Below are 25,646 nucleotides of genomic sequence, written 5' to 3'. Positions count from 1 at the left end.
TTCGGACAATGAACAGATTTGAATAAAACCCCGGACCCCGTTCCTGAAAAGGAACCGGCACGATTACCCCAGAAGACTCCAGAAAGCCTGTGCTTTCTCTGGGTTCACTGGAATGCGTGAGAGAAAGAAACTTCTCACAGGCGGTCTTAATCTGAAACCTATTCTGTACCCCGAGAGACAATGTTCTGAACCCAATGATTTTGGACTGTATTTATCCAAACATCCTTGAAAAATTTAACTCTGCCCCCTACAAGCTGAGCTGGAATGAGGGCCGCACCTTCATGCGGACTTGGGGGATGGTTTAGATCTCTTAAATGGCTTAGATTTATTCCAGACTGAGGAAGGCTTCCAATAGGAAACGGATTCCTTAGGGGAAGGAATAGGTTTCCGTTTCTTATTCTGTCGAAAGGAACAAAAATTATTAGAAGCTTTAAATTTACCCTTAGATTTTTTATCCTGAGGTAAAAAACATAATTTATGTAAGAACTTACCTGATAAATTCATTTCTTTCATATTAGCAAGAGTCCATGAGCTAGTGACGTATGGGATATACATTCCTACCAGGAGGGGCAAAGTTTCCCAAACCTCAAAATGCCTATAAATACACCCCTCACCACACCCACAATTCAGTTTAACGAATAGCCAAGAAGTGGGGTGATAAAGTGCGAAAGCATATAAAATAAGGAATTGGAATAATTGTGCTTTATACAAAAATCATAACCACCACAAAAAAAGGGCGGGCCTCATGGACTCTTGCTAATATGAAAGAAATGAATTTATCAGGTAAGTTCTTACATAAATTATGTTTTCTTTCATGTAATTAGCAAGAGTCCATGAGCTAGTGACGTATGGGATAATGATTACCCAAGATGTGGATCTTTCCACACAAGAGTCACTAGAGAGGGAGGGATAAAATAAAGACAGCCAATTCCTGCTGAAAATAATCCACACCCAAAATAAAGTTTAATGAAAAACATAAGCAGAAGATTCAGACTGAAACCGCTGCCTGAAGTACTTTTCTACCAAAAACTGCTTCAGAAGAAGAAAATACATCAAAATGGTAGAATTTAGTAAAAGTATGCAAAGAGGACCAAGTTGCTGCTTTGCAAATCTGATCAACCGAAGCTTCATTCCTAAACGCCCAGGAAGTAGAAACTGACCTGGTAGAATGAGCTGTAATCCTCTGAGGCGGAGTTTTACCCGACTCAACATAGGCAAGATGAATTAAAGATTTCAACCAAGATGCCAAAGAAATAGCAGAAGCTTTCTGGCCTTTTCTAGAACCGGAAAAGATAACAAATAGACTAGAAGTCTTTCGGAAAGATTTAGTAGCTTCAACATAATATTTCAAAGCTCTAACAACATCCAAAGAATGCAATGATTTCTCCTTAGAATTCTTAGGATTAGGACATAATGAAGGAACCACAATTTCTCTACTAATGTTGTTGGAATTCACAACTTTAGGTAAAAATTCAAAAGAAGTTCGCAACACCGCCTTATCCTGATGAAAAATCAGAAAAGGAGACTCACAAGAGCAGCTAATTCAGAAACTCTTCTGGCAGAAGAGATGGCCAAAAGGAACAAAACTTTCCAAGAAAGTAATTTAATGTCCAATGAATGCATAGGTTCAAAGGGAGGAGCTTGAAGAGCTCCCAGAACCAAATTCAAACTCCAAGGAGGAGAAATAGACTTAATGACAGGTTTTATACGAACCAAAGCTTGTACAAAACAATGAATATCAGGAAGAATAGCAATCTTTCTGTGGAAAAGAACAGAAAGAGCAGAGATTTGTCCTTTCAAGGAACTTGCAGACAAACCCTTATCTAAACCATCCTGAAGAAACTGTAAAATTCTCGGTATTCTAAAAGAATGCCAAGAAAAATGATGAGAAAGACACCAAGAAATATAAGTCTTCCAGACTCTATAATATATCTCTCTAGATACAGATTTACGAGCCTGTAACATAGTATTAATCACAGAGTCAGAGAAACCTCTTTGACCAAGAATCAAGCGTTCAATCTCCATACCTTTAAATTTAAGGATTTCAGATCCTGATGGAAAAAAGGACCTTGTGACAGAAGGTCTGGTCTTAACGGAAGAGTCCACGGTTGGCAAGAGGCCATCCGGACAAGATCCGCATACCAAAACCTGTGAGGCCATGCCGGAGCTACCAGCAGAACAAACGAGCATTCCTTCAGAATCTTGGAGATTACTCTTGGAAGAAGAACTAGAGGCGGAAAGATATAGGCAGGATGATACTTCCAAGGAAGTGATAATGCATCCACTGCCTCCGCCTGAGGATCCCGGGATCTGGACAGATATCTGGGAAGTTTCTTGTTTAGATGAGACGCCATCAGATCTATTTCTGGAAGTTCCCACCTTTGAACAATCTGAAGAAATACCTCTGGGTGAAGAGACCATTCGCCCGGATGCAACGTTTGGCGACTGAGATAATCCGCTTCCCAATTGTCTACACCTGGGATATGAACCGCAGAGATTAGACAGGAGCTGGATTCCGCCCAAACCAAAATTCGAGATACTTCTTTCATAGCCAGAGGACTGTGAGTCCCTCCTTGATGATTGATGTATGCCACAGTTGTGACATTGTCTGTCTGAAAACAAATGAACGATTCTCTCTTCAGAAGAGGCCAAAACTGAAGAGCTCTGAAAATTGCACGGAGTTCCAAAATATTGATCGGTAATCTCACCTCCTGAGATTCCCAAACTCCTTGTGCCGTCAGAGATCCCCACACAGCTCCCCAACCTGTGAGACTTGCATCTGTTGAAATTACAGTCCAGGTCGGAAGCACAAAAGAAGCCCCCTGAATTAAACGATTGTGATCTGTCCACCACGTTAGAGAGTGTCGAACAATTGGTTTTAAAGATATTAATTGAGATATCTTTGTGTAATCCTTGCACCATTGATTCAGCATACAGAGCTGAAGAGGTCGCATGTGAAAACGAGCAAAGGGGATCGCGTCCGATGCAGCAGTCATAAGACCTAGAATTTCCATGCATAAGGCTACCGAAGGGAATGATTGTGACTGAAGGTTTCGACAAGCTGAAATCAATTTTAGACGTCTCTTGTCTGTTAAAGACAGAGTCATGGACACTGAATCTATCCGGAAACCCAGAAAGGTTACCCTTGTCTGAGGAATCAATGAACTTTTTGGTAAATTGATCCTCCAACCATGATCTTGAAGAAACAACACAAGTCGATTCGTATGAGATTCTGCTAAATGTAAAGACTGAGCAAGTACCAAGATATCGTCCAAATAAGGAAATACCACAATACCCTGTTCTCTGATTACAGACAGAAGGGCACCGAGAACCTTTGTAAAAATTCTTGGAGCTGTAGCTAGGCCGAACGGTAGAGCCACAAACTGGTAATGCTTGTCCAGAAAAGAGAATCTCAGGAACTGATAATGATCTGGATGAATCGGAATATGCAGATATGCATCCTGTAAATCTATTGTGGACATATAATTCCCTTGCTGAACAAAAGGCAAGATAGTCCTTACAGTAACCATCTTGAACGTTGGTATCCTTACATAACGATTCAATATTTTTAGATCCAGAACTGGTCTGAAGGAATTCTCCTTCTTTGGTACAATAAAGAGATTTGAATAAAACCCCATCCCCTGTTCCGGAACTGGAACTGGCATAATTACTCCAGCCAACTCTAGATCTGAAACACAATTCAGAAATGCTTGAGCTTTCACTGGATTTACTGGGACACGGGAAAGAAAAAATCTCTTTGCAGGAGGTCTCATCTTGAAACCAATTCTGTACCCTTCTGAAACAATGTTCTGAATCCAAAGATTGTGAACAGAATTGATCCAAATTTCTTTGAAAAAACGTAACCTGCCCCCTACCAGCTGAGCTGGAATGAGGGCCGCACCTTCATGTGGACTTAGAAGCAGGCTTTGCCTTTCTAGCAGGCTTGGATTTATTCCAGACTGGAGATGGTTTCCAAACTGAAACTGCTCCTGAGGATGAAGGATCAGGCTTTTGTTCTTTGTTGAAACGAACGAAAACGATTATTAGCCCTGTTTTTACCTTTAGATTTTTTATCCTGTGGTAAAAAAGTTCCTTTCCCACCAGTAACAGTTGAGATAATAGAATCCAACTGAGAACCAAATAATTTGTTACCCTGGAAAGAAATGGAAAGTAGAGTTGATTTAGAAGCCATATCAGCATTCCAAGTCTTAAGCCATAAAGCTCTTCTAGCTAAAATAGCTAGAGACATAAACCTGACATCAACTCTGATAATATCAAAAATGGCATCACAGATAAAATTATTAGCATGCTGAAGAAGAAGAATAATATCATGAGAATCATGATTTGTTACTTGTTGCGCTAAAGTTTCCAACCAAAAAGTTGAAGCTGCAGCAACATCAGCCAATGATATAGCAGGTCTAAGAAGATTACCTGAACACAGATAAGCTTTTCTTAGAAAGGATTCAATTTTCCTATCTAAAGGATCTTTAAACGAAGTACCATCTGACGTAGGAATGGTAGTACGTTTAGCAAGGGTAGAAATAGCCCCATCAACTTTAGGGATTTTGTCCCAAAATTCTAACCTGTCAGACGGTACAGGATATAATTGCTTAAAACGTTTAGAAGGAGTAAATGAATTACCCAATTTATCCCATTCTTTGGAAATTACTGCAGAAATAGCATTAGGAACAGGAAAAACTTCTGGAATAACCACAGGAGATTTAAATACCTTATCTAAACGTTTAGAATTAGTATCAAGAGGACCAGAATCCTCTATTTCTAAAGCAATTAGTACTTCTTTAAGTAAAGAACGAATAAATTCCATTTTAAATAAATATGAAGATTTATCAGCATCAATCTCTGAAACAGAATCCTCTGAACCAGAAGAATCATCAGAATCAGAATGATGATGTTCATTTAAAAATTCATCTGTAGGGAGAGAAGTTTTAAAAGATTTTTTACGTTTACTAGAAGGAGAAATAACAGACATAGCCTTCTTGATGGATTCAGAAACAAAATCTCTTATATTATCAGGAACATTCTGCACCTTAGATGTTGAAGGAACTGCAACAGACAATGGTACTTTACTAAAGGAAATATTATCTGCATTAACAAGTTTGTCATGACAATTAATACAAACAACAGCCGGAGAAATAGCTACCAAAAGTTTACAGCAGATACACTTAGCTTTGGTAGATCCAGCACTAGACAGCGATTTTCCTGTAGTATCTTCTGACTCAGATGCAACGTGAGACATCTTGCAATATGTAAGAGAAAAAACAACATATAAAGCAAAATTGATCAAATTCCTTAAATGACAGTTTCAGGAATGGGAAAAAATGCCAAAGAACAAGCTTCTAGCAACCAGAAGCAATGAAAAATGAGACTTAAATAATGTGGAAACAAAAGCGACGCCCATATTTTTTAGCGCCAAATAAGACGCCCACATTATTTGGCGCCTAAATGCTTTTGGCGCCAAAAATGACGCCACATCCGGAACGCCGACATTTTTGGCGCAAAATAACGTCAAAAAATGACGCAACTTCCGGCGACACGTATGACGCCGGAAACTGAAAAAGAATTTTTGCGCCAAAAAAGTCCGCGCCAAGAATGACGCAATAAAATGAAGCATTTTCAGCCCCCGCGAGCCTAACAGCCCACAGGGGAAAAGAGTCAAATTTTTGAAGGTAAGAAAAAATGATTAAATCAAATGCATTATCCCAAATATGAAAATGACTGTCTGAAAAATAAGGAAAGTTGAACATTCTGAGTCAAGGCAAATAAATGTTTGAATACATATATTTAGAACTTTATAAACAAAGTGCCCAACCATAGCTTAGAGTGTCACAGAAAATAAGATTTACTTACCCCAGGACACTCATCTACATGTTTGTAGAAAGCCAAACCAGTACTGAAACGAGAATCAGCAGAGGTAATGGTATATATAAGAGTATATCGTCGATCTGAAAAGGGAGGTAAGAGATGAATCTCTACGACCGATAACAGAGAACCTATGAAATAGATCCCGTAGAAGGAGATCACTGCATTCAAATAGGCAATACTCTCCTCACATCCCTCTGACATTCACTGCACGCTGAGAGGAAAACCGGGCTCCAACTTGCTGCGGAGCGCATATCAACGTAGAATCTAGCACAAACTTACTTCACCACCTCCATCGGAGGCAAAGTTTGTAAAACTGAATTGTGGGTGTGGTGAGGGGTGTATTTATAGGCATTTTGAGGTTTGGGAAACTTTGCCCCTCCTGGTAGGAATGTATATCCCATACGTCACTAGCTCATGGACTCTTGCTAATTACATGAAAGAAAAGCCCCCTTCCCCCCAGTAACAGTTGAAATTATGGAATCCAACTGAGAACCAAATCATTTATTACCTTGGAAAGAAAGAGATAGCAACGTCGATTTAGAAGTCATATCAGCATTCCAAGATTTAATCCATAAAGCTCTTCTAGCTAAAATAGCTAAAGACATACTGTATATCTAACATCAATTCTGATGATATCAAAAATGGAATCACAAACAAAATTATTAGCATGTTGAATTAACTTAACAGTGCTATACATATTATGGTCTGATACTTGTTGCGCTAAAGTTTCCAACCAAAAAGTTGAAGCGGCTGCAACATCAGCCAAAGAAATAGCAGGCCTAAGAAGATGACCTGAACATAAATAAGCCTTCCTTAGAAAAGATTCAAGTTTCCTATCTAAAGGATCTTTAAAAGAAGTACTGTCTTCCGTAGGAATAGTAGTACGCTTAGCAAGAGTAGAGATGGCCCCATCAACTTTGGGGATCTTTTCCCAAAACTCCAATCTATCAGTAGGCAAAGGACACAATTTTTTAAACCTTGAAGAAGGAGTAAAAGAAGTACCCAGTCTATTCCATTCCTTTGAAATCATATCTGAAACAGCATCAGGAACTGGAAAAACCTTTGGAACAACAACAACATGAGGTTTCTAAGCCGAATTTAAACGTTTACTAGTTTTAGTATCAAGAGGACTAGATTCCTCTATATCTAATGCAATCAACACTTCCTTCAATAAAGAACGAATATACTCCATTTTAAATAAATACGAAGATTTGTGAGTGTCAATATCTGAGGCAGGATCCTCTGAATCAGACCGATCCTCATCAGAGATAGATAAATCAGTATGTTGTCGGTCATTTGAAAATTCATCAACTGTATGAGAAGTTTTAAAAGACCTTTTACGTTTATTAGAAGGCGGAATGGCAAACAAAGCCTTCTGAATGGAATCAGAAATAAATTCTCTCAAATTGACAGGAATATCCTAAACATTAGATGTTGATGGGACCAGCAACAGGTAATGCAACACTTCTGATGGAAATATTCTCTGCATGTAAAAGTTTATCATGACAACTATTACAAACTACAGCCAGCCGGAGGAACAGTTACTACAAGTTTATAACAAATGCACTTAGCTTTGGTAGAACCGATTTCAGGCAGCAGGATTCCAGTAGTAGATTCTGAAACAGGATCAGATTAAGACATCTTGCAATATGTAAGAGAAAAAACAACATATAAAGAAAAATTATCTATTTCCTTATATGACAGTTTCAGGAATGGGAAAAAATGCAAACAGAATAGGCCTCTGACAAAGAAAAAAAGGACAAGAGGCAAAATGAAATGAAGTCTTAAATAATGATAAACAGTTTGGCGCCATTGTGGGGGGCTGGCGGTTTAGGGGTTAATAGGTTTAGTAAGTGGAAGTGATGTGGGAGGCCAGGGGTTTAGGGGTTAATACATTTATTTAGTTACGGCGGGGTCCAGGAGCGGCGGGATAGGGGTTAATAACATTATATAGGAGGCGGCGATGTCGGGGCGGCAGATTAGGGGTGTTTAGACTCGGGGCTTATGTTATAGTGTTAGGTGTAAACGTAACTTTTATTCTAGCATAGAAATCAATGGGATATCGGGCAGCAGCGAACATGAGCTTTCGCTGCTTTCAGACTCCCATTGATTCCTATGGCATCCGCGTCCTCCAGGGTGGCGGATTGAAAACCAGATATGCTGGGCCGGAATAGTGGCGAGAATACCGGTTAGAAGTTTGATAACTTGCAAAAGTTGTCAGATAGTGCCGAATTTGTATTCGGAACATCTGTAATGATGTAAGCATCGATCTGTGTCGGATTGAGACCGGTGGATCGTATGTTACGTCACAAATTTCAACTTTTGCCGGTCTGTAGGCTTTAATAAATGGGTCAAATCATGTTCGCCACAATTACGCTGCGGAATTCCAGCGTATTTGCGGTTGACGGCTTGATAAATGTCCCTCCAAGTCTTATCCTTAAAAGGAGACGCCAGAAGTGTGAATTTGGAGGAAACAAAGTATTGAACCTGCGACTGCAGAACAATAAATCCTAGGTTGTACCACTAAACCACAAGGCATCTCAGCTGATCAAACTTAAGCCACAATGTCCGTCGGCGAGTACAGTAAGTCTAAGAAGACCAGACATTACTCAAAATGAATATTTAAACCTCCAGCTTCTTAATCCTGGATCCGTAAAGGAGCATGGATCAAATTTTTCTAAGCCATAGTAAAAAAGCTCCCTTCTACCTAGGGCACCGTGCATTTAAATGGAGTCAGCAACAGGAAAATCCTTTAAAGGACGGCAGACTGGGAGAAAGGTATCCCTAGCATTCTCCTACACCTGTGAAAATTTCCATAGCACGTCTAGAACATTTTCTGAAAGAAAAGGACGTCATAGAAATGATCAAGTTTACAAAACTTCCAAGTGGTGACAACGACAGGGATATCAAAGTCGTCCAGATAGTTAAAACCTCCTATAACATTACATGAAGTGTACAAGCATGCAATTGAAAGGGATGACTTCAACGATAGATGTCACCCTCAGACACTACCTGCGAACCTCCCTCACCATACCTAGGAGAGAGAACGACCAGCGTAGCAAAATGTGGAGCAGAAACCTTACTATCTAAACTTTAAATGTCCTCTTGCCTTTTCCCTGTTGGAAAAACAGATAAGGCCACAGATACTGCTGAGAACACCTGAGCTACAAATCTGTAGGCAAATACACTCCTCCAGGAGACAGCGAGGAACCGCAGAGCACTGCATGTGACGCCAAAGAGGCTGGGACGTATAAGGAGAAAGCTGTGGCATTGCCTAAACAGCATCATCCTAGAAGACAATAAGTCAGAGTCAAAGCTCTATCTCTAACTCAACAGATTCAGCGAGGAACAACACAAATTGCATAATAAGAAAAATACAATATAAGTGTCTAAGACCTCAAACAGAATTCCATTTGAAAATTCTGAGGGGACAGATGAATTCACTACTTAATCTTTAATGTTAAAAAACACAAGGTTGTCATCTAAAATGAAAACTAAGGAGTCATGAAGGATCATAAAATATTTTAATTCCAAAATAATAATATTATAAAGACAAACTGTCACTTTAAATACTAATAGAGACTCTCCAGGACGGTTTACACCATATAAGGAATAAGACTTTCATTTAAAGGGACAGTCTAGGCCAACATAAACTTTCATGATTCAGATAGAGCATGTAATTTTAAACAATTTTCCAATTTACTTTTATCACCAATTTTGCTTTGTTCTCTTGGTATTCTTAGTTGAAAGCTTAACCTAGGAGGTTCATATGCTAATTTCTTAGCCCTTGAAGCCCACCTCTTTCAGATTGCATTTTAACAGTTTTTCAACACTAGAGGGTGTTAGTTCACATATTTCATATAGATAACACTGTGCCCATGCACGTGAAGTTATCTGGGAGCTGGCACTGATGGGCTAGACTGCAAGTCTGTCAAAAGAACTGAAAAAAGGGGCAGTTTGCAGAGGCTTAGATACAAGATAATCACAGAGGTTAAAAGTATATTAATATAACTGTGTTGGTTATGCAAAACTGGGGAATGGGTAATAAAGGGATTATCTATCTTTTAAAACAATAAAATCCTTTAAATAATCCTAATCCTTTTAATAATAATCCTAATCCTTTAAATAATAAAGCCATAGATGACACTTGTTCTCAGCGTCCCAGCTTTACTAAGAACTAGTGAGAACGTAGCTCCGAGAAACAGCCAGAGCATATAAGGGGTGGGTCACGTGATCGGACCCGGAGAGCCCAAAATGGCGACCGCATCTCTCCGCATCAAAAAATAAATAAATAAGGCGGGGACACAGCAGCAGTATAGAAATGAAGCGCGCAAAAATGTCAACATTGCGCTTCATTTCTATTCCCATTTTGTTCAAGCATTAAGGTATTCCTACACAAAAATAAAAGGCAACCACTTCTAAAAGTTCTCACCCCATAACCTGCGCATCTCTCTGAAATCTAATGCACGCTAGAGCTAACAGATATAACGCTAATTCCTTAGTCACTCTCTGTGCCTCTAAATCAATATACCTCTGAGCTCTGTATAAAGACAAACTGTCATGCTATATAAATAATCTTTGAGAAGTTAACCCCTTCCATTCCTGTAGGGAGTCAACTGTCTCCTTGCCCCATGCATCTCACTCAGTGCCTGCATCATGCCTAAAGTAAATCCTTTACTAAGGATACTATCGCCCATTAACAACAAAAAAAAAAAAGAACATTTATGCTTACCTGATAAATTTATTTCTTTTTTAAAACACGATGAGTCCACGGATCATCTTAATTACTACTGGATATTCACCTCCTGGTCAGCAGGAGGAGGCAAAGAGCACCACAGCAGAGCTGTTAAATAGCTCCTCCCTTCCCTCCCACTCCAGTCATTCGACCGTAGTTAGGAAGAGAAAGGAAAAGCCAAGGTGCAGAGGTGTCTGAAGTTTACATAACCCACAACTTGTCTACAAAAACATTGCGGGCCGTGGACTCATCATGTCAAAAAAGAAATACATTTATCAGGTAAGCATACATTTTCTTTTCTTTTTTAAAGACACGATGAGTCCACGGATCATCTTAATTACTAATGGGATCAATACCCAAGCTAGAGTACACAGATGATACTGGAGGGACAAGACAGGTAACCTAAACTGAAGGCACCACTGCTTGAAAAACCTTTCTCCCAAAAGCGCCTCAGCCGAGACAAGAAAGTCAAATTTGTAGAACTTTGAAAAAGTGTGAAGAAAGGACCAAGTTGCAGCCAAATCTGTTCCACAGAAGCTTCATTTTTGAATGCCCATGAGGAAGCAACAGCCCTCGTGGAATGAGCCGTAACTCTCTCGGGAGGCTGCTGTCCTGCAGTCTCATATGCAAAACGTATGAAACTCTTAAGCCAAAAACAAAGAAGTAGCCGTAGCTTTCTGTTCTTTACGTTTTTCTGAGAAAACTACAAAGACTGACGAAAGTCCTTAGTCGTCTGTAGGTAAGACTTTAAAGCACGGACCACGTCTAAATTGTGCAGAAGTCGTTCTTTCTGAGGAGGAGGATTAGGACACAAGAAGGAACAACAATCTCCTGACTAATGTTCCTATCAGAAACAACCTTAAGAAGAAACCCTAATTTAGCACATAAAACTACCTTATCTGAATGGATTCATACTATAATTCCGAGAGTTCTGACACTCTCCAAGCAGAAGAAATAGCAACAAGAAATAAAACTTTCCTATATAACAACTTAATATCTAAAGGAATGTATAGGCTCAAACGGAGCCCCTTGAAGAACCTTGAGCACTAACTTAAGACTCCATGGAGGAGTAACTGGTTTGAACACGGGCCTGATCCTGACTAAGGCCTGATAGAACGATTGAACATCTGGAACATCCGCCAGACGTTTGTGCAACAAAATATATAAGGCCGAAATTTGCCCCTTTAGAGAACTCGTTGATAAACCTTTCTCCAAACCCTCTTGGAGAAAAGACAAATTCTAGGAATCCTAACTCTACTCCATGAGTTGCCCTTAGATTCACACCAATAGAGATATTTACTCCAAATCTTATGGTAAATCCTTCTAGTAACAGGCTTACGAGTCTGAATCATGGACTCTATAGCAGAGTCAGAAAAAATCCCCGCTTGCGTAAAATTAAGCGTTCAATCTCACAGCAGTCAGCTTCAGAAAAACTAGATTTGTGTAAAGGAAGGGCCCCTGAATCAGAAGGTCTTTCCTCAACTGAAGTCTCCAAGGTGGTAGAGAAGTCATCTCCACCAGATCTGCATACCAAATCCTGAGAGGCCAAGCCGGAGCAAAGAGGATCACCGATGTCGTCTCCTGCTTGAATCGAGCAATGACCCGAGGAAGAAACGCAAACGGAGGAAACAGGTATGCTAGGATTAAGATCCAAGTAAACGCCAGAGCATCTATCAGAACCGTCTGAAAATCCCTGGACCTCGACCCGTACCTCGGTAACTCTGCATTCTGCCGAGATATCATGAGATCCAATTCCAGCTGACCCCATTTGAGAATCAGGCTGGAAACACTTCCGGATGGAGTTCCCACTCTCCCGGATGAAAGGTCTGCCTCCTCAGGAAGGCCGCCTCCCAGTTATCCACCCCTGAGGTGTGGATTGCCTACAAATAGCACGAGTGGGCTTCCACTCACTGAATTATTCTGGATACCTTTGTCACCGCTAAGGAACTTCTCGTTCCTCCCTGATGATTGATGTAAGTCACAGAAGTTAAGTTGTCCGACTGGAACCTGATAAACTGGACCGAGGCTAACTGAGGCCAGGTCAAGAAAGCTTTGAAGAACACTCTCAGCTCCAGAATGTTTATAGGACAAAGAGACTCCGACTGAGTCCGAACCACCAAGCCTTTAAAGAACCCCAGACTGCTCCTCACCCTAGAAGGCAGGCATCTGTAGTCACAATTACCTAAGATGGTCCGCGAAAGCAGGTACTCAGAGAGATGATCTCGACACAACCACCATTGAAGACAATCCCTTGTCTCCCGCTTCCATATGTATGGCATAATCACCGTTCCATTGCCCGAGCATGATTAACTGCAGAGGACTGAGATGGAACCGAGCAAATGGGATTATGTCCATTGCCGCCACCATTAGCCCGATTACCTCCATGCACTAAGCCACTGACGACCTAGGAGTGGACTGAAGGGCTAGACAAGTATAGAAAATTTTTGATTTCCTGACTCTTGTCAGAAAAATCATCATTGATAGGAAAGCTATTATGTTTCCTCAGAAAGTTACCCTTGTATTTGGTACTAAGGAACTCCTTTCCCAAATTTTACCTTCCACTTGAGAATCACAGGAAATATACCACCAAGACCGTGTGGGACCTTGCTTGTTGGCGCCATAACTAGAATGTCGTCCCAATAGAGCGCTGCAATGCCCCATAACCGAAGCACCACCAATAGCGATCCTAGAACCTTTGTGAAATTCTGGGAACTGTGGCAAGACCGAAGGGAATAACCACAAACTGAAAGTGTTTGTCCAGAAAGGCAAACCTTAGGCACTTGTGATGAACCCTGTGAATAGGAATATGCAGGTACGCGTCATTTAAATCCACTGTCGTCATAAATTGACCCTCTTGGATCAAAGGAAGAATGGAACGAATAGTTTCCATCACGAAAGACAGTACATATATATATATATATATATATATATATATTTTTAGACTCTTGAGATATAAAAGTGGCCTGAAGGTTCCCTTCCTTCTTTGAGAACCACTCACAGATTGGAATGAAATCTCAGACCCTGTTCCTGAATCGGAACAGGAACAAACACTCCCAGGTCGAAGAGGCCTCCACACAGTGTAAGAACATCTCTCTTTTTGTCTGGTTTGCATATAATCTTGAAAGCAGAACCTGCCCGTAGGAGGAAAACTTTTGAACTCTAGATTGTATCCCTGGGTCACTTTCTATTGCCCAGGAATCCTAACAAACGGAAGTCTGCCCCCTACAAGATTTGATCCTGGATCGGGGGCAGGCCCTTCATGCTGACTGATTCAATAGCAGACTTCTATGAAAGTTTAAAGTGTTCCTGTTTGGAGGTGGAAGAGATAATTTTCCTCAAACTTTCGAAAGGAACCAAAATTGCTCTGTCGTCCTTGATTGTTACTCTCCTGGGGAATAAAACGACCCTAACCTCCCGAGATATCAGAGATAATCTCCGACAAACCAGGTCCAAATAAGGTCACTCCCTTGTAAGGAATAGCTAGAAGCTTAGACATAGAGGATACATCCGCAGACCAAGGCAATAACCATAAGGCTCAGCGGGCTAGAAGGAAAACATCTGTACAAAGGGAATTAGCCAATTTAAGAGCTTTTACCCTATTCTGGATCTCATCCAGAGCAGTGTCTGCCCTAGTGTCAGACCACACCTCAAACCGATATGATGCCGCACTAGAGATGGTAGCAATGCACAAGCAGGTTGACATTGTAAGCCTTGGTGTACAAACATCATTTTGAGAAACCCCTCTAAATTCTCTTATCCTGAGAGGGTATAGTAGTTCTAGAGGCAGAATTGTCCGGTGTTGCCCAAACCTCCTCAATTAACAAATGGAGGTGTCACGAAAACCTCAGGCTTTAACTAAGAAGGGGTTAATTCTGTGTAGCTTGAACTCAAAACAGTTATTTGTTTTTCAAGAAGAATTGTGTGTTTTCTTTGAAGTGCCAGGAGCCTCCTAAATAGCCCCACCAAGTGTTATTGTGTATGCATTGAGTCATAAAGCCACTCAAGCTCTTAGTTTCAGAAAATACACAGAAAAGGGTTTATGGCTTAGGTTGTCAATAGAATGCATGATGCAAAACAGGGCCTCCATCACAAAAACTGACCAGGTCACTGAAAGGACATTGATATATTATGTACTAATGTGTGTTAAAACTGTTATAACCTTAAATGAAGGCAATTATGACCACATATGGCATATTTGATATCAAACCGATTCTCCCAATGAAACTAAGAGGTTCTCGATATGTAAATATAGAAATAGTTACCTAGCAGAAATTATAATGGATTGTATAATTTCAGGCAAGAACTTAGTCTATTGAAGGGCATAAAGACAGGGGGGTTTCTTAGCCCGCCCAGGAGGGTGTGGTCAGGCAACCTAATCTCTGGAAAATGGTATAAGAATCTTATGTTTTTAACAATAAGGTGTTCATTCTACATGGGAGGCTGCTTGCTACAGCGTGAGTGACAACTTTTCTTCTTGCCCATCTCCCTGGGGGCAGACTCATAAGCTAGTGAAGTATTAGGTCTGTTATTTTTCTCCTATTTTATTTTAAAACACTGTTTGCTAACGTGTCATGTTATTTGTACCAACTTTTATTAATAATGCATTGTGAATAATATTTTTGGCATAATAAATCATTCTTTTATTAAGTTTGGACTTTGTCTAATAATTGAACCACGTTACTGAAAGAGACTGGAATATTAGAACTGTATAATTTAGGTTATTTACTGCTAAATTAAATTTAGAGGGTTAATGTGTAAAGTCTGGGTTTTTTCTTTGGATTTTACCTTTAATAAATTTTAAGTGGTGGCAGTATAGGAGCTATAGGATTATTGATTTAGTGTGGGTGGCATTAAAAAGGAAGTTTAGGGCATTTCTCTTACATCTAGTACAGACTAGGGAGTGTGGTTAACCCTTGCACCCACTAAACTGAATCACAAGCTTGCCTGGTGTGGCTAGATTGTGACCTATTGGTGACAGAAAAAGGGGGCTGATAACCCTTTCTGTACCAAATAAGTGACTGGCGCAGGGTTGGATAACCTTGATTCGTCACAGGAGGTTTTCCAGCTAAAAAGTAAAAGCGAACAACCTCAGGATCAGATAAAGATATCATTCCATCTGATTTTGAGAATTCACCTCTAGATACTATCAAAGTATCTTCCCCTTACAGATTATAAGGAAGAAACTTTCAGAATAGCTGACTACTGAATCAATCATCCTAAATGATTGAAAATATGTCCTCTAGTACAGTTTTCTACCCTGCAGGAAAAACATAATGCATGAAATGCAGAGTAACTCTGGGTGAAAAGGGAAGCGCAGAGCACTGCATGTGGGCTATAATTCGATGCTATAGGAGAAATTGAATCATAGTTTGACATTTGTCAATAAACTCCTTAACAGCAAGAGTCTTAAAAGGAATAGGCTCAGCAAAAAGTGAAAATCTTTTAATAAAAATGAATACATGAAAAACGTTACTTTCTCTTTAAAATTTAAAAAGTAAAATTATTTTTGTGTGAAACACGAAAATAAAACCGTACATAATCACTGTAGAACCCAGTTACCTAAACCTTGCTGAGGTGCTCATCTGCCTCTCTAACACCCAAAACTATATTCTATTTGGGTGCATAACGTTAGTTAACAAAAAGCATAACTGCTTTAAATAAAAAGACCGGAACATATGTTCTACAACGACATCCGGACAGTGTTTAACAGTAACTCTTGTATCATATGTAACATTAGTCTATGTGTTTAACAGTAACTCTTGTATCATATGTAACATTAGTCTATGTGTTTAACAGCAGCCCAGCAGGATTAAGAGGTCCTCTCCCTCCCATAGCCTTGTGGATAAAGATAAAGCCTGAGTCATCTTACTTAGGCTATCAGGATTAGGGCAGCATCAATGTATGGGAGGTGCAGTGAGAATTATGTCCCACAAATTCCCATTGCTCTAAAGCCACCACTGCTCTACTGTAGAGACTGATATGGACTACGGATACACCCTAGAACAAAGCAGCACAATCTTGTACTACTTTAAAAAAAATTAACTCTTGATTGAAGAATCTAATCTAACACCTCACTTTACCTTTTCCTATCACTAACGTAGGCAAAGAGAATGAATGGGGTGGGAGGGAAGGGAGGAGCTATTTAACAGCTCTGCTGTGGTGCTCTTTGCCTCCTCCCATTAGTAATTAAGATGATTTGTGGACTCATCGTGTCTTAAAAAAGAAAAAGTGTAGAGAGCCCTCTTGATTTTTACAGACTCTGAAGTGCCAGCCTCCCTTTTCCCGGAAGACAATAGGCACTTACCTGCATCTAGCCGCCCGGCATGTAGAAAGCTCACAAGGTATGAGAGGATGCCGCTCCTCACATAGACCTGAAGAAAAAGACAGAGTAAACCTACTCAGGCTTTCTATAACAGGGCAGCAACAATGTTAGAAACTTGTAAGGGGAGCCCTTGCAGTGTTTTTTTAACTGCTTTAAAGCCACTACTGCCCTACTGAAGAGACTAACTGGAGCATGGCTATACCCCCTTATGAAAGGAAAGATCAGAGCAAACCTACTCTGCTTTCAAAATAAAATCTTGATTGAAGTGAAATAAATTCAGACACCAAAATCTTCACCTATTCCTTGTACCGCAGGCAAAGAGAATGACTGGGGGATTGTGGGTAGGGAAGTGATACTTAACAGCTTTGCTGTGGTGCTCTTTGCCTCCTCCTGCTGGCCAGGAGTGATATTCCCAACAGTAATTGATGATGATCCATGGATTCACTGTGTCTTTAGAAAGAAAACAGTGATGAGACAGGAAACAGGCAACTGAAATAAAGGAACATGAGAGGTACAGAAAGTGAGCAGAGGGCTAAAAGCAGGATAGCAGTCAGAATGCAAGGAGGTGCGCGAGACCGAAGAGGTGCAGGGGGCAGGTAGAGTGCAAGGAGGTGCACGAGACAGAAGAGGCGAAGGGGGAGGGCAGAGTGCAAGGAGGTGCACGAGACAGAAGAGGCGAAGGGGGAAGGCAGAGTGCAAGGAGGTGCACAAGACAGAAGAGGCGAAGGGGGCAGGCAGAGGCAAGGAGGTGCACGAGACCAAAGAGGCGAAGGGGGCGGGCAGAGGCAAGGAGGTGCACGAGACCAAAGAGGCGAAGGGGGCGGGCAGAGTGCAAGGAGGAAGAGACGGGGGAGGTGCACAAGCGTACAAGACAGAAGAGGTGTAAGGGGCAGGCAGAGTGCAAGAAAGAAGACTGTATAGAGGAAGAGGTACACAATATGGGGAAATAAATAAAAATAAGTAGAGGCACAATGTGAATTAGGGAAGAAGAAAAGATTGTCCCAGTAAGATAAAAAAAAAAAGGGATGCAGGGTGCAATATTCAGGGTCACAGGGTCATACCAGCGATTTCTACTACACCAGAAAACTAAATGAAGGTATAAGAGAAGATCAACACTGCAGTGCAGCCAGTAAGAACGTCTCACTATATATCTATACATAAATCTATCTCACGCTATCTTCCTAATCAGTGATGCCATTTTACTTACCTCCTCCTTCTTAGCCACGTGACAGATGTGCACAGGGCGCTGGTACAGCTGGGCAACCATAAGGATAGCGGCTACTGTCTGTTTCTCAGCATGAGCCACAATGGGCAAGTGAGCGGGCCACTTCTCAAAATGCTGCAGGAAAAATGTTAATTGTAAGACAACAGCAACACATAAGCTAAGAACATTAACACTGACAGGGAAGCGGAACAGCTATTTCAATAAAAAGGAAATTTATGCTTACCTGATAAATGTATTTCTTTTACGATAAGACGAGTCCACGGATTTCATCCTTACTTATGGGATATCGCCTCCTGGTCAGCAGGAGGAGGCAAAGAGCACCACAGCAGAGCTGTATATATAGCTCCTCCCTTCCCTCCCACTCCAGTCAATCGACCGAAGTTAGGAAGAGAAAGGAAAAGCCAAGGTGCAGAGGTGACTGAAGTTTAACAAAAATAAAGACCTGTCTTACAAAAAAACAGGGCGGGCCGTGGACTCGTCTTATCGTACAAGAAATAAATGAATCAAGTAAGCATAAATTTCCTTTTCCTTTACAAGATACAAGTCCACGGATTTCATCCTTACTTATGGGATACAATACCAAAGCTATAGGACACGGATGAAAGGGAGGGACAAGACAGGAACCTAAATGGAAGGCACCACTGCTTGAAGAACCTTTCTCCCAAAAACAGCCTCGGACGAGGCAAAAGTATCAAATTTGTAAAATTTGGAAAAAGTGTGAAGAGATGACCAAGTTGCAGCCTTGCTAATCTGTTCAACAGAAGCATCATTTTTAAATGCCCATGAGGAAGCCACAGCCCTAGTGGAATGAGCTGTCCAGTAGTCTCATATGCAAAACGGATGATACTCTTCAGCCAAAAAGAAAGAGGTAGCCATAGCTTTCTGACCCCTACGTTTCCCAGAAAAAACAAATAATGAAGATGAATGACGAAATTCCTTAGTCGCCTGCAAGTAAAACTTCAGGGCACGGAATACGTCCAAATTATGTAACAGACGCTCCTCCTTAGAAGAAGGATTAGAACACAATGAAGGAATAACAATTTCCTGATTAATATTTTTGTTGGAAACAACCTTAGGAAGAAAACCAGGTTTGGTACGCAACACTAGCTTATCGGAATGAAAAATAAGATAAGGAGAATCATATTGTAATGCCGAAAGCTCAGAAACTCTGCGAGCAGAAGAAATAGCAACCAAAAATAAAACTTTCCATGATAACAACTTAATATCTATGGAATGCATAGGTTCAAACGGAACCCCTTGAAGAACATTAAGAACTAAATTCAAACCCCAAGGAGTAGCAATTGGTCTAAACACAGGCCTGATTCTAGACAGAGCCTGACAAAAAACTTGAACATCCGGAACATCTGCCAGACGTTTGTGTAGCAAAATAGATAAGAGCAGAAATCTGTCCCTTTAAGGAACTTGCTGACAACCCTTTCTCCAATCCTTCTTGGAGAAAAAAGACAAAATCCTAGGAATCCTAATCTTACTCCATGAGTAGCCCTTGGATTTGCACCAATAAAGATACTTACGCCATATCTTATGGTAAATTTTTCTAGTAACAGGCTTACGTGCCTGAATCAAGGTATCAATGACCGAATCAGAGAACCCTCGCTTAGATAAAATCAAGCATTCAATCTCCAAGCAGTCAGCTGCAGAGAAATTAGATTCGGATGATGGAAGGGTCCCTGAATGAGAAGGTCCTGCCTCAATGGAAGCTTCCACGGTGGCAGAGATGACATGTCCACCAGATCGGCATACCAAGTGCTGCGAAGGAAACGCAGGAGTGATGAGGACCACCAAAGCCCTCTCCTGTTTGACTCAAGCAATCACCCGGGGAAGGAGAGCAAACTGAGGGAACACATAAGCTAGGTTGAACGACCAAGGCATCTATTAGTTCGGCCTGAGGATCCCTGTACCTGGATCCGTATCTCGGAAGCTTGGCATTCTGACGAGACGCCATAAGATCCAGCTCCGGCCTGCCCAATCTGAGGATTAGGTTGGCAAAGACCTCCGGATGGAGTTCCCATTCCCCCGGATGAAACGTCTGTCTGCTCAAAAAATCCGCCTCCCAGTTGTCCACTCCTGGGATGTAGATTGCTGACAGATAACAAGAGTGAGCTTCCGCCCACTGAATTATCTTGGATACTGTCATCGCTAAGGAACTCCTTGTTCTTCCCTGATGATTAATGTAAGCCACAGTTGTGATGTTGTCCAACTGGAATCTGATGAATTTGGTCGAAGCCAACTGAGGCCAAGTCTGAAGCGCATTGAATATTGCTCTCAACTCCAGAATATTGATGGGAAGTAGAGACTCCGACCGAGTCCACACACCCTGAGCTTTCAGGAATTCCAGACTGCACCCCATCCTATCAGGCTGGCGTCCGTTGTCACTATCACCCATGAAGGTCTGCGGAAGCACAACCCTTGGGACAGATGATCCGGCTACAACCACCAAAGAAGAGTCCCTTGTCTCCTGATCCAGATCTATTTGAGGAGACAAATTTGCATAATCTCCATTCCATTGTCTGAGCATGCTCAGTTGTAGAGGTCCGAGATGAAAACGAGCAAACGGAATGATGTCCATTGCAGCCACCATCAATCCAATTGCCTCCATGCACTGAGCCACTGATGGCCGAGGATTGGACTGAAGGGATCGGCATGTATTCAGAATCTTTAACTTTGACTTTCGTCAAAAAGATTTTCATGGACAGAGAGTCGATTAGAGTTCCCAGGAAAGAAACCCTTGTCTGTGGAATTAGTGAAGTCTTTTCTAGAGTCACCTTCCACCCGTGAGTCCTTAGAAACGACAGAACAATGTTGGTATGAGACTTTGTCAGCTGATAAGACGCCTGGATCAGAATATCGTTGAGATAAGGCGCCACTGCAATGCTCCGCGGCCTGAGAACCGCCAGCAGAGACCCCCAGAACCTTTATGAAAATTCTGGGTGCCGTGGCCAGACCTAAAGGAAGGGCCACAAACTGAAAATGTTTGTCCAGAAAGGCAAACCTCAGGAACTTGTGATGATCTCTGTGGATAGGAATATGAAGATATGCATCCTTTAAGTCCACGGTAGTCATATATTGACCCTCCTGTATCACTGGAAGAATTGTCCGAATAGTCTCCATCTTGAAGGATTGAACTCTGAGAAACTTGTTGAGACTCTTGAGATCTAAAATGGGTCGGAACGTTACCTCTTTTTTGGGATCAAAGATTTGAGTAAAACCCCTGCCCCTGTTCCTGCATTGGAACAGGACAAATTACTCCCATGGAGGAGAGGTCTCTTACACAACGTAAGAACGCCTCTCTTTTTATCTGGTCTACAGACAATCATGAAAGAAGAAAACTTCCTCTGGGGAAGGAATTTTTGAACTCCAACTGATACCCTTGAGACAGGATTTCTAGTGTCCAGGGATCCTGAACATCTCTTATCCAAGCCTGGACAAAGAGAGAAAGTCTGCCCCCTACTAGATCCAGTCCAGGATCAGGGGCCGCCCCTTCATGCGGTCTTGGTAGCAGCAGCAGCAGGCTTCTTGGGTTGTTTACCCTTGTTCCAAGTCTGGTTGGGTCTCCAGGTGGACTTGGCTTGAGAAAAATTCCCTTCCTGTTTAGCGTAAGAGGAAGAGCTGATCCCCTTGAAATTTCGAAAGGAACGAAAATTACTCTGTCGTCCCCTTTGCTTAGATGTTTTATCTTGAGGGAGGAGGAGACCCTTACCTCCCGTAATGTCAAATGATTTCTTTCAAGTCAGGCCCGAATAGGGTCTTTCCCTTGAAAGGAATAGCCAAGAGCTTGGATTTAGAGGACACATCCACAGACCAAGATTTTAACCATAAGGCTCTTCGTGCTAAGATGGAGAATCCCGAACTCTTAGCCGCCAATTTGGTGATCTGAAAGGAAGCATCCGTAATAAAAGAATTAGCCAGCTTAAAGGCCTTAATTCTATCCTGAATTTCCTCCAAAGAGATCTCAGTCCTAAGAGACTCTTCTAGAGCGTCAAACCAAAAAACAGCCGCAGTCGTGAGTGTGACAATGCAGGCCGCCGGTTGCAATAAGAACCCTTGATGAACAGAGTTTTTTGAGAAGACCCTCCAACTTCTTATCCATGGGGTCTTTGAAAGCACAACTGTCCTTGATAGGGATAGTCGTACACTTAGCCAGGGTAGAGATAGCTCCCTCCACCTTAGGGACCGTCTGCCAAAAATCCTGAACGGTGTCAGCTACAGGGTACATTTTCTTAAAAATAGGGGAAGGGGAGAACGGGATACCCGGTCTTTCCCATTCCCTAGCAATAATTTTCTAAATTCTCTTAGGAACCGGAAAAACATCAGAATAAGAAGGAACCTCTAAATATCTGTCCATCTTACTCAATTTCACTGGTGGGACCACAATAGACAGTCGTCCAGAGTCACCAAAACCTCTTGTAGCAAAAGGCGGAGGTGTTCAAGCTTAAACCTGAAGGACATGACATCCGAATCTGTCGGGGGCAATGCACTTCCTGAGTCAGACAGTTCCCCCTCAGACAGTGCCTCCCTACCCCCCAATTCAGAGCCCTGGGAGGGTACATCGGAGATCGCCATCAAAGCATGAGAAGTCACAGGGACCACATGGGCCTCTGTCCTACTGCGTTTGCCTTGTAAAGCTGGCAACTTAGATAAAACTTCTGAAAGAGTGGCTGACATAACTGTAGCCATATCCTGCAGGGTGAATGAAGCGGACGCAGTTGAAGAACACGGCGTCGCCTGAGTGGGCGTTAAAGGCTGTGACGCTTGGGGAGAAAGCTGCGGCATACCCTGAGTCTCATCAGTCTGAGAAACATCCTTAGATATACTTGCATTAAAGAAAATTTGTTCTTTAAACTGTAAAGACCTCTCAGTACATGAGGGACAAAAAGGAATAGGGGGTTCCACATTGGCATCTAAACACATAGAACATGTACTTTCCTGAAGGTCAGCCATGACAAAAACAAGCAATAGCAATATTGGTCGTGGTACTGTAATTAAAAAATAAAAAGCAAGAACTTTGAGAAAATTTGCTGAAAAACAAGTGTACTGTGTCTTTAAAAGTTAAAACTGTATAGTTTTTACTGCTCCGCAATAAACAATGCAATAACAGGGAAGCCCTATAGGACTTTCAGTAGATCTCCCTTATAAATGTACACTCTTAACAATGCATAACGTCTTAGAGACAAAATTTAGCACTTACACCTACCTGTCCCCACGAATCACTCTATAGTACTCCGTGAACGGCGCGTCTAAGACCGCTTGTGAGATTACAGATACAAGCTGATTTAGGCCACACCGGAGCCTCTAGACATGCTGCCGCAATCGTCAGTAACCGGATATCAACTGCGCGAGCTAAGCGCAAATGCTAAGCCCAGCCCATCGTGGGCGGAAACTAACTCCGGAAAGTAGAGACCGCATGGGACTTAACATGTTCGGTAACAAAATACCCCACACAACTTATAGAAAGTGTACCGTGACCACCAATGTGCCCCCTCGAGCAAAAAAACACAACCCTGTCCTGCCATTAGCTTAACAATTAAGGTTAGGACTCCTGGGTCAGAGCTCCCACAATCTCCTAGCGTCAAGCCCACAATCTATGTGTATCCGCCGGCTAATACTCATGAGGCCTCTTATAGTACAGCTTAACATTAGCTTATTGATTAAAAAGGGTAGATTTATGCACACAATTTATGTCCCTGTGCAAACTGATAACCCTTTCCCGGTATAGGGAATAAGTGCCAGTCAGTTCTGAGCTACTCAGTCTATCCCAGAAGCAAAACAACTGTACATACCTCAATGCTGAGTGCAGCATGAACTTGTCCCACACAATGAAGATGTTCTTTTCATCACCTCCAGCAGATCTGTGGGAACAAACAGGGTCTTAGATAATATCTGCTAAGACCATCAGCAGGGCAGCAAACAGTAAAGGAGTCGCAGAATGAATGAAAATCTCTCCAGTCTCCATGGCTGAAAAGCCTGTAGCTCTAGCCCTGAGAAAAATAGCGCACACTGGTACCATTTAAAAATAATAAACTTGTGATTGAAGAATCTAAACACCTCACTTTACCTCTTCCTATCACTAACACAGGCAAAGAGAATGACTGGAGAGGGAGGGACTATATATACAGCTCTGTTGTGGTGCTCTTTGCCACTTCCTGCTGACCAGGAGGCGATATCCCATAAGTAAGGATGAAATCCGTGGACTCGTCGTATCTTGTAAAAGAAAAGAGCTTTAGAGAGCGAGAAATATAATTTATTTTTAATGTGACATTATTTCATCAAAGATATTCTTCCTAGGGCACAAAGTTGTTTGCAAGAAAACTCGAGAGCAGGGCTACCAGATGCCGATATGCAACACTGACCTCCATCCATAGTGACACGTTGTCCATCTTCAGCTGCGAGTAGGTGTCATTCAGATACATCTTAAGGCCGGCTGCAGAACCGGCAATGGAGGACACAGTGCTTGCATTTTCAGATGAAGCTCCGAGGAAGAGTGCAAAGTCACAGCGTGCACCAGCATCAGCCAACTGTGAAGGTAACAAAGTGTATAGCACCATCATAGTACTTTAGACCCTTCCTGCTATATCAGTGAGTGAGCTGAGAATCTTCTCCATATTCTATACTATGTATTTATTTACAAAAAACAACAAAAAACAACTGCTTTAAGGAGATTAATGTCTCTAGCATTTTGTAAGATGTCTGATGTCCAAAGTGGACTTTCTACCTCTACTTGGTAAATATGCTCCATACAATCATATAAAGCTCATGTAGGACAGTGTTAATACCAAACAAGAGGTCGTCCCCGTCATGTCCATACAGAAGGCAACAACAGCAAACTCACCTTCTGCACCAGTGCAAATGAGTTTGCGTCAGTGATGGCTGGATCTGTATTCGGCATGGCGCAAACCATGGTGATGCCTCCAGCAAGAGCCGCTGCTGTGCCCGAGGAGAAGTCCTCTTTGTGAGTGGCTCCTGGTTCACGCAGGTGAACGTGGACATCAATCAAACCTAGTAAGGGACAAAGGACACGGATGAAAAGTCGTGCGCTGCATATAGGGAAGAGGTGAAAGGTGGTGCGCTGCATGTAGGGAAGAGGTGAAAGGTTGTGCGCTGCATGTAGGGAAGAGGTGAAAGGTGGTGCGCTGCATGTAGGGAAGAGGTGAAAGGTGGTGCGCTGCATGTAGGGAAGAGATGAAAGGTGGTGCGCTGCATGTAGGGAAGAGGTGAAAGGTGGTGCGCTGCATGTAGGGAAGAGGTGAAAGGTGGTGCGCTGCATGTAGGGAAGAGGTGAAAGGTTGTGCGCTGCATGTAGGGAAGAGGTGAAAGGTTGTGCGCTGCATGTAGGGAATATGACACAGATGTCTAGGAGTATGATTGTAATGATGCAGTCATTAGAGCAGTGTAAAGGGATATGAATCTCAAAACATTTCTTTCATGATTCAGATACAATTAATTTAAAACAACTTTCCAGTGTA

General features: G+C 41.8%; 1 protein-coding gene across 3 annotated transcripts in view; it reads right to left on the bottom strand.

Annotated features, from left to right (window-relative positions):
• The window catches only part of CAD (carbamoyl-phosphate synthetase 2, aspartate transcarbamylase, and dihydroorotase), a 290,191-nt gene that overhangs the window by 146,949 nt on the left and 117,596 nt on the right, over positions 1-25,646 (bottom strand). For all 3 annotated transcript variants that reach the window (XM_053709445.1, XM_053709446.1, XM_053709447.1), the window contains exons 28-30: positions 25,013-25,179; positions 24,534-24,698; positions 18,148-18,279 (exon numbers count right to left, since the gene is read on the bottom strand). In XM_053709445.1, coding sequence (XP_053565420.1) covers positions 18,148-18,279; positions 24,534-24,698; positions 25,013-25,179 — 464 coding nt within the window. The remainder of the gene's footprint in view (positions 1-18,147; positions 18,280-24,533; positions 24,699-25,012; positions 25,180-25,646) is intronic.

The sequence above is a fragment of the Bombina bombina genome, chromosome 4, assembly GCF_027579735.1.
Source record: "Bombina bombina isolate aBomBom1 chromosome 4, aBomBom1.pri, whole genome shotgun sequence".
Classification (NCBI taxonomy): Eukaryota; Metazoa; Chordata; class Amphibia; order Anura; family Bombinatoridae; genus Bombina; species Bombina bombina.
The sequence above is the reverse complement of the archived record's forward strand: the minus strand, read 5'-3'. Positions and strand labels throughout refer to the sequence as shown.